This window comes from Trichomycterus rosablanca, chromosome 20 (genome assembly GCF_030014385.1).
Source record: "Trichomycterus rosablanca isolate fTriRos1 chromosome 20, fTriRos1.hap1, whole genome shotgun sequence".
Lineage (NCBI taxonomy): Eukaryota > Metazoa > Chordata > Actinopteri > Siluriformes > Trichomycteridae > Trichomycterus > Trichomycterus rosablanca.
Genome location: NC_086007.1, coordinates 2,142,548 through 2,152,449, shown reverse-complemented (window position 1 = coordinate 2,152,449; position 9,902 = coordinate 2,142,548). Strand labels below are relative to the sequence as shown.

At 38.1% G+C, this 9,902-nt stretch overlaps 2 protein-coding genes across 2 annotated transcripts; both read left to right on the top strand.

The window, feature by feature from the left end:
- si:dkey-10f21.4 (Transmembrane protein 56-B-like) lies at positions 1 to 3,601 on the top strand. The gene is made up of 6 exons (XM_063016953.1): positions 1 to 155; positions 986 to 1,075; positions 1,155 to 1,213; positions 2,051 to 2,145; positions 2,254 to 2,327; positions 3,007 to 3,601. The coding sequence occupies exons 1-6, from the start codon at positions 1 to 3 to the stop codon at positions 3,308 to 3,310; spliced, it is 777 nt and encodes a 258-aa protein (XP_062873023.1). The 3' UTR covers positions 3,311 to 3,601.
- A 1,377-nt stretch (positions 3,602 to 4,978) lies between these two features.
- Positions 4,979 to 9,719, top strand: LOC134334580 (holocytochrome c-type synthase). The gene is made up of 7 exons (XM_063016951.1): positions 4,979 to 5,087; positions 6,165 to 6,331; positions 6,510 to 6,661; positions 7,895 to 8,043; positions 9,042 to 9,161; positions 9,260 to 9,346; positions 9,427 to 9,719. Exons 2-7 carry the CDS (start codon positions 6,229 to 6,231, stop codon positions 9,623 to 9,625), a joined length of 810 nt encoding a protein of 269 aa, XP_062873021.1. The 5' UTR covers positions 4,979 to 5,087; positions 6,165 to 6,228; the 3' UTR covers positions 9,626 to 9,719.
- Positions 9,720 to 9,902: the final 183 nt, after the last annotated feature.

The window sequence follows — 9,902 nt, the reverse complement described above, 5'->3', positions numbered from 1 at the left end:
ATGGATCTCATAAGCTTCTCCGTGCTGGTGGTTTCGCTCGGCAGTTACCTCGTCTCTCAGTGGATCTTCCACGCCGCGGGTCCCCGTCTGTCCCGCCGTCTGGTTTCAGCTTTCGTCACGTTCACGCCTAAGCAGAGGGCAGAATGGAGCTCCAGGTGAAAAACATCATGATGTCTTAAATTATTTGGATGAGCTTTGATAGCACGAATGCTGAACAAATACTGTGTATCTGTAGATGCAATCATGTACAGGAGAGGTCAAAAGTTTACGTAAGTTTAGTCGTATCCAATTACCCGACCATATTTCACCTCTCCTGCTGCTGACCTTCACTCCTGACCGAGGAGAGCCGTGACTAGAACACGCTGACCACTTCTTTTCACCTGCACTAACTGGGTTCATACGGAGATCCGTATCGCGCATGGAGAACCATGTGCCGATCTCCATTATCCCCCGTCTCTGTGCAGTGCCACCAATCAGCCAGTAGAGGTCGTAACTGCAGCAGTTATTTTCACATAAAATAAAGGTGTATGTAAACTCTTGAAACAGTGGCAACTTGACAGTGGTGGGGCTTGAACCTGCACCCTTCTGAATACTAGTCTAGTACTAGGCTAGTAGTTAAACTGTTGAGCAGTATGCGCTGTTGCTTTACAGAAAGAGGTGCCTGGGTTTGATTCTCTAGCATCCTTTCTGTGTGGTTTGCATGTTCTCTTTGTGTCTGTGTGGGTTTCCTCTGGGTGCTCCTGTTTCCTCTCACAGTCCAAATGCATGCAGTCAGGTGAACTGGAGCTACTAAAAATGCCCTACGTGTGAGTCTATTTTTGTGTCTGCTTTGTGATGGACTGGCGCCCTGTCCGGGGTGTTCCCCGCCCACCGTGACCCTGACCAGGATAAATCGATGATAAAACAGACACTGAATGAATGAATGAAAAACAGTGTTTGCTCATAATCCTTGTCTTGTGTTGTGCTGTGATCTGGCTTGGATCAGGCTCGTCTCTACAGTCCACGCTTTGGTTGTTGGATTCCTGTGTCTCTACATATTAGTTTTTGATGAAGCAACTAAAAAAGATCCCATCTGGTAAGTGTACCTATTTATTTTTATTCGTAATGATTAGATTGCATGTGCATTTACGTCTGTTCACCTTCTCTTCTGACAGGGGGGATCCAACTCTGGTTAAAGTGAACGTGGCCATGACCACAGGCTACCTCATCTCAGGTGAGGGTCATCACAACCATCTAACCCTGAAATACACACACTATATGGCCAAAAGTATTGGGTCGCCTGACCATGAGCCTGATGATCCCTCATCACAGCGCCACAAAAAAAAGAAATAGGCTATTTTAGAAATAGGCCTACCATTTGATTCCGTTCCCTCTGATCTGTAGATAGTTATACTGCACTGTTATTGCGTGACACACAACTTTAAACTTACATGATTTGCTATGAGGTGATTTTTTTTAGTCAGACAGACTTTGTTTGCAAAGCACAAGCACCTGAATTTCTGACTGCGTCCCAAACTGCACTCCGTTCCCTACACAGCATATATACGACGTTACCGCTGGTCTTAATACAGAGGAACCTCGATTTAACCGACTAAACGGGGGTGCACTGGTCTGTAAAATGTGATTGTCCGAAACATTGAGGTTTTTTTTCCAGGGGGGGTTGAAAATACACAAATGCAGCACTAAGGTCCACAAAGTGCTAAATATGCACATATGATCAACAGTAAAATGAACAACGTAAATAGATCTGTAAATACAGTATATCATGTAAAACCTGTATATGAATATTAAAACTGGTGTTCTGTACTACTGGGGAGAAATTTCAGGCCAGTTGGGCATCTGCATGGACATGATTGACTAATGTCTGGGTGTCCAAAACAGTCAGGCCATGAGGAGGTGCACTTGTCAGTGTACTCTCAGTGCAGGTCCCAACCCCGGATTGCATCAGGAAGTGGCCAAAAGTGGCCAAAAGACAAAAGATTGGTTTATTTGCCAGACAACCAACCGCTTCTCTCCAGATTTGTGACGCTGTGGTGTGTTTGTTCTTCAGATCTGCTGCTGATGATTTACTTCTGGGAGTTTATAGGAGAGAAATATTTTGTGATACACCACCTCGCTGCTCTTTATGCGTATTACTATGTACTAGTAAGTATTGGGACACCCCTTCTAATTGTATTATATTTATACAGTATATGGAATTATATGTATGTGACTGTAGTGTAGATCTCTCTAACACTGTGTTTTGTGTTTCAGAGTCAGGGAATCTTACCGTATTTTGCTAATTTCCGTCTGCTTGCTGAATTTTCCACCCCGTTTGTGAACCAACGGTGAGAATCATCATCATCATCATCATCATCATCTTATTATTATTATTATTATTGCTCTTTGGATCGCTCCTACTAGAGGTCACTACAGTGGATCATTGTGCTCCAACACCCGAACTTTATGGAGTTATATCAGTGTATTTATTTATTGTGGATTTATTTATTCATACTAAAGTAATTTCTTGTCCTCCATAAAGCACAATGTTGGAATAATGTATACTAAAAAATGAACGTCTTTGTTTTTAACATTTTAAATGCAGTATAAATGCAATATAAATATAAATACAAATACTGCTAAGCCTTTGTTTACCAACTGAGGGCTGTCAGGGTGAAGGGGTTAATTGGTCCTGTTATAGTCAGTAAAATGGTAAAATCAGTGTATGCCTCACTGCTGAGGATCTTGGAAACCAATGTGCATTAAATCCAACTACTGGTATGTTTAAAAAAGTGTAAAAAATCCAAAGTTTTCCATTAATGTGAGATGGTGTGAATGAATGAGTGAATGTACTGTATAATGCTTTGTAATAGACTTGTTGCAGTCCAGGATCTACACCTGCTTTATACTCAATGGTTCCAGGGTAGGCTCCAGACCCACTGCAACCCTGAACAGGTTACTATGATTAGAATGGGGATGAATGAATGAATAAATATCAGTTTTTAAGGACCACATGATGTGTTACAGGTGGTTCCTTCAGACGCTGGGCTACCACAAGGTCTCCAGACCCAACCTGGTTAACGGAGTAGCCATGGCATTCACGTTCTTCCTGGTCAGGATCGCGGTCATTCCAGTCTATTACAGCCAGATGTACAGTGTGTTCGGTACAGAGGCGTTTTACAGACTCACACCGGGAGCTCGATGTGCCTGGATCATCTCCAGCGTCTGTCTGGACGTCATGAACATCATGTGGATGCGCAGGATTCTTCGGGGCTGCCTCAAGGTCCTGAGCTCCAGAAGAATGACAATGGAGAGCAGGAAAATGGATTAAAACGAGTTAAACATAAATATCTGGACAATCAAAACCAAAAATGCTAAGCTGCTATAAAGTGAAACCACATTTGCCTTCATTGTAACAGATGCAATAAACCCAGCACAAGAACAGCACATTTAACCTAAAGGGAACTAAACAGCCTGATAGCTTAGGACATAAATATTATATACCAGGGACCATGCATGCCTGTGAAATGATTTTAAATGTAAATTATTCTGGATTTAAAGCATTTCTAGCATTACACATACATGTACTCTGTAATATTACATGAAATATTCATTTACAAACCTTGGCATAGTGTGTAAAATGCAAATAAATAAAAGGAAAGTTATTTTAAATTCCCTCTTGATCTGTAATTAAACAAAAAAGAGGATAACAGCTATATAACTGTTATGTTTTACCTTGTGTTTTCATAAATAACAAATATAATTCTAATTTTGTTCTAGAATTAATTCCAAAACTGAATTATCTGGTACTGGGAGCACGCTGACAAGTGCACCTCCCAATGGCTAGGGTGCCCCACTGGTCAATTGTTAGCCAATTGTGTCCATGCAAATGCCCTATTGGTCAATATCACTGCTGAGATTCAAACCCTGGATCCCCAGATGTCAGCAGTAGTGGGTTAGTGTACTTGAAGATCTGGAACATTACACCCATATAAAAAGGGAACATTCTGAAACAACCTACTCCTTTATGAGCAAGGATGTTTTAGAAATAGATGTTTACCAACAACCAAGACAAATAAATAAGCTTGGAAGAGTTGAAGGTAAAAGAGGAAGAGGACGGCCAGCAATAAGATGAATTAATCCAATTAAAGAAACAACAAATGTTTTGGCGATCTAGTGGTAAACAGGGAAACTGCAGCAATGAGTTATGTTATGTGTAATGTGAGTTTGATTTACATAAATTCAATAATTCATTACATTGTATGTCAGATATCAACATAAAATAATTTTTTTTTATTATTTTAATTGTCAGGGATCATACACAAAATACATTCATCTCAAAAGAAAAGAGTTAGAAAACAAGCTCATTTCCATCCACAGTGCCTGGGAAGGTAAACATATTGTGGCGCCGGCGAGCAGGAAGGCGAGCGTCGGGACCTCGAGTGAGCTGCCCTTGGCAGATCTCTCAGTGGTTTAGGACGTACACTCATTCATGCACACATACATCCATACAACAGACAAACATATAAGCTACCTATCCAGCTCTCACCGCAGCCACCCAGTCTCCCACACTGGGATACACGCTGACGGTAAGCCTGGATACCACGGCTCCTCCCACTGACGCTACAATATTACTAATACAAAGAAAGAATAAAACAAAAACACAACCAAAATATACAGATCTAATAAATATACAGTCAACTCACACCAACCAATCCGAATACATACAGATCCTTATTCAAACGTCAAGTGTACAGTATTCACTTCACTATTAAAACAAAACAAAAAAACTGAGTCAGACTGTTCCATTCATTAATTCACTGTGTCTGTTTTATCACCGTTTTATTTTGCGACCCTGACCAGTTGGTTGAACTGAATGAATGGATGAATGAATGAATGACTGAATGAATGGATGGAAGTTCTTCTCCTCCTCTCCAGCAGGCGGCGATAGAAGCTCCGGTGTTTCAGTGTTGGAGTGAATGAAGCAGCGCTTCTGCTATGTAACGTGTTCGACATTGAGAAGGTTTAAATGGATTTATATTTATAATAAAGGAATAATAAACTATTATAATACAGATCTGCGGTGTAAAAGTGCTCTTTATAATCAGGTAACGTTTATTTACTAATTATTTCGTTCTCTGTGATGTTATACTGTATAAGAGTGTATAGGAATGCAATGAAGGACTCCAGTATGTCATTCATATAAACCTGTTACTGTTTATTATTTATTTACTATAATATTATTTATTTACTATACTTATATGTATTTATTTTAGTAATATGTATTTATTCACTATAATTATATGTATTTATTTTAGTCATATATATTTATTTACTATAATTATATCTACTGTAGTCATGTATTTATTTACTATACTTATATGTATTTATTTTAGTAATATGTATTTATTTACTATAATTATATGTATTTATTTTAGTCATATATATTTATTCACTATAATTATATGTATTTATTTTAGTCATATATATTTATTTACTATAATTATATCTACTGTAGTCATGTATTTATTTACTATAATTAAATGTATTTATTTTAGTCATATGTATTTATTTACTATAATTATTGCCTGTGTATTTAGATATGTATATTATTTATTTACTATAATTATGTGTTTATTTATTATAGTCATATCGATTTATTTACTATAATTATGTTTATATTTTATTTATTTTAACTATTACATGTGTCCATTTAGATCTCTATATTATTTATTTATTGTAATTAGTTTTTTTTTAAATTATTATAATTAATTATCTGTGTGCATTTAAATCTCTATTATTTATTTATTATATTTATAATTATTATCTGTATTTATTTAGATCTATAATTTATTATAATTATATTTATTTACTTATTAAATTTTTTGGTGTGCATTTAGATTCACCATCTGATACTGAATTCTAACTCACAAAAAAGGTTCACAAATCTGAATTCTTTTATAGGTTTATTATGGGTTTTCTGATAATCTGCTGGGTCAAAAATATACGTACAGCAGCTTGGATTGTTAGTTTGCATGGCCTCCTAATTCCTTCTAATAATTCTATATAAAATGCTGCTCAGACTGCAGCTATTGGACGGAGCTAATAAAAAAGTGTGTCAGTCCTGGTGTCTGTTTTGGTTCATTAGTTATTGTGAGTATTAAATGTTTTAAATTATTTTACAGATATTTTCCTGTGCCGATTGTCTGCAGCCTCCACCACGTCTTTAAGGAACCTCTTGCAGAGGCGATGTCGAGTCCTTTAGGCGCCGTCAGAGCCGAGGGCGTCGGAACGTCTGATCCAGCCCGAGCTCCTCCGCCAGGTTGTCCCATGCATCAGGAAACCAAAAAAGGTGAGGTCAGAGGTGGTCAGAATCTTTTAAATGAGTGGTTCCTTGTCCCCACTGGACAGAGTACAGAGTACTAGCGTCATAAGTCTTGGGACAGCGCTGGAAATGAAGCAGCAACAGCTTGAACCACTTGTTGTTTCCACTGAACATGTCGGCTTTACTTTTGTGCCGTTGTTGATAGCTGCCCCCCCAGCTGAGTGCCCCATGCACCGGACGTCTGCTACAGAAGAGCAGAAGAGTGGACCAGATGTTCCAGCACATCAGGACAAAGCTTATGATTTCGTACAGTGTCCGATGAGAGCGGCAGCGTCTGATATCGACCCCGCCAACATGGTACGTTCAGATGTTCTCTCACTTCAAACACTTTTATTATCACGTAGCAACAAGTTATGTTTATAAAAGGTACGAAAAATCAACCATGCAAAAAAAATGTTATTGCTAGCAACTTTGTGGCTTAAGAAAGCTCTCAAGTTTGGCTCTGTGCATGAAGTACGGTTCATAAACATACGGTTTGTTAAGTTTGGTGTGTAGGAACTCCAGTGGCATGCACCAAGCTAGGTGCAATTGGAGCGTAGATTGCAGGCCAAGCCTTTACGTTCCACATCAGTCCCTGACCTTACAAAAGTTTTTCATAGACGCACTCCAAAATCTTGTGGAAAACTTTAACAGAGAGGTGGAGGCTGATTGAGCTGCATAGTTGTCCAACAAGCTCCTTGGCTATTTACTTACTGGTGGCCATGTAGTGCTCATGGGGTGGAGTGTGGTAGAGAGGTGAAGAAGAGAAGTGCAGGCGGGGTGGAGCAGGTGGCGTAGAGTGGCTTATTTAAATTTTATTTATTTAACATAAGTATTACCTGTGTGCATTTAGATCTCTATATTATTTATTTACCATCATTATATTTATTTATTTATTATAGTCAAATGTATTTATTTACTATAATTATATTTATTTATTTACTATAATTTTATTTACTATACTTTTATTTATTTACTATTTTATTATTTATGTACTATAATTTTATTTATTTATTTAGTATAATATTTATTTATTTAGTATAATATTTATTTATTTAGTATAATATTTATTTATCATAATTATATTTATTTATTTTCTATTATTATATTTATTTATTTACTATAATTGTATTTATTTACTATAGTCTTTTTTATTTATTTGTTTATTATAATTATTACCTTTGTGCATTTAGGTGTCTGTATTATTTATTTACTATACTTATATTTATGTGAGGGAGGACATGTAGCTGTTCGGGGTGATGGAGGAGGACGATCAGGACGAAATAAAACATACAAACTCAGTTCCAGCTGTAAGATTAGTGAGTAACATGAATGAATTACAATAACAGTCGCATCAGACCAGCAGACGTTTTCTTTTTAGAACCCGGGTTTAGCTAGAGCTCATTAACAGAAACTGTTAGACAGGAGAGTCTGATGTAGACGTTATCACAGCACCTGTGCTAGTGTTCAGTATGATGTAGGACTAACGCGGGTCTTATTTATGCTGTTGCTGAGTAAATGTGCTCATTTTAATTGTGCTGTTGATCTCAGATGCCTCCGCCGAACCAGCAGCCGTCCCCCGGTCAGCCGTTCTCTCTGTCTGTGGTGAGAGAGGAGTCCCACATCCCTCGTGCAGGGTTCGATCAGAACTGGGTTTACCCCTCCGAGCAGATGTTCTGGAACGCCATGCTCCGGAAAGGGTGAGTGAGACTGCTTATCAATCTCAGTGATTTAACAGTGCAGAAATATTCATCCGCCTTTATTTAAATAGTCCACATGCTTACCACACACACCAGATATGAGAGAACCGCCCTTGAGTGTTTAAGTGTTCTTTCTGCTGTTCTAAATGTTCTTTCTGCTGTTCTAAATGTTCTTTCTGCTGTTCTAAATGTTCTTTTTAATGTTCTAAATGTTCTTTCTGCTGTTCTAAATGTTCTTTCTGCTGTTCTAAATGTTCTTTCTGCTGTTCTAAATGTTCTTTCTGCTGTTCTAAATGTTCTTTTTAATGTTCTAAATGTTCTTTCTGCTGTTCTAAATGTTCTTTCTGCTGTTCTAAATGTTCTTTCTGCTGTTCTAAATGTTCTTTTTAATGTTCTAAATGTTCTTTCTGCTGTTCTAAATGTTCTTTCTGCTGTTCTAAATGTTCTTTCTGCTGTTCTAAATGTTCTTTCTGCTGTTCTAAATGTTCTTTCTGCTGTTCTAAATGTTCTTTTTAATGTTCTAAATGTTCTTTCTGCTGTTCTAAATGTTCTTTCTGCTTTTCTAAATGTTCTTTCTGCTGTTCTAAATGTTCTTTCTGCTGTTCTAAATGTTCTTTTTAATGTTCTAAATGTTCTTTCTGCTGTTCTAAATGTTCTTTCTGCTGTTCTAAATGTTCTTTCTGCTGTTCTAAATGTTCTTTTTGCTGTTCTAAATGTTCTTTCTGCTGTTCTAAATGTTCCTTCTAATGTTCTAAATGTTCCTTCTAATGTTCTAAATGTTCTTTCTGCTGTTCTAAATGTTCTTTCTGCTGTTCTAAATGTTCTTTCTGATGTTCTTAATGTTCTTTTTGATGTTCTAAATGTTCATTTTAATATTATTTTATTATTGTTATTACTATTATCATTATTACCGTGTTTCTTGTGTGTTGATGCTTTGTGAATACTCTAACTGAATACAATCACATGACAGTAAAGCATGTTAAATTACCCGACGTTAGGTGGCGCTGGGGGGAGCGGGATATATCTCAGGGTGACATGACCAACATCATCAAGATCCACAATCTGAACAACGAGCGCGCCTGGACGGAGATCCTGAAGTGGGAGGCTCTCCATTCAAAGTAGGAATGACTTCTCATTGAACGTACGTTAGTGATGTGAGTGTGTAAAGCGGGTACAGATGGCATCTCTCACACCCGACTGTGTGGGTCTCGTACAGGGAGTGCCCGTGTGGACCCGCTCTACTGAAATTCGGTGGCAAGGCCAAGGAGTTCACACCGAGAGCTCGATTCCGCCACTGGATGGGGTGAGTTTCGTTTAAAATTGGACTGATGGGGTTTTAATAGTGTGGAATACAGATATTTAACATGCTTCCCCTTGCTCTAGACACGAGCTGCCGTTCGACAGACACGACTGGATTGTGAATCGGTGCGGTAAAGAGGTCAGATACGTGATCGATTACTACGACGGAGGTCTGGGGCCGAATCACACCGTCCTCGACGTGCGCCCGGCCTTCGACTCTTTGGGTGCCGTGTGGGATCGGATGAAGGTGGCGTGGTGGAGATGGACGTCCTCGTCGAGCTGATGAGTACAGGAGCTGTACACAAGATGTATATTAGTACATATTGTATTTATTCATGATTTTATTTCCTAATAAACTTTGTCTTGTTGGCCTGAAACTTCGTTGCATCTCAGGTGCACATACACACATTCATCACTATATGGACAGAAGTATTGGGACACCCACAACAGTTGCTAACAGGTGTAATAAATTAATTAAATAGAGGAAATTATATGCTTTCAACTTTGCAGCAACAGTTTAGGGAAGGCTTAGGCTTAAGAATAGCTCGGTTTAAAGAAAC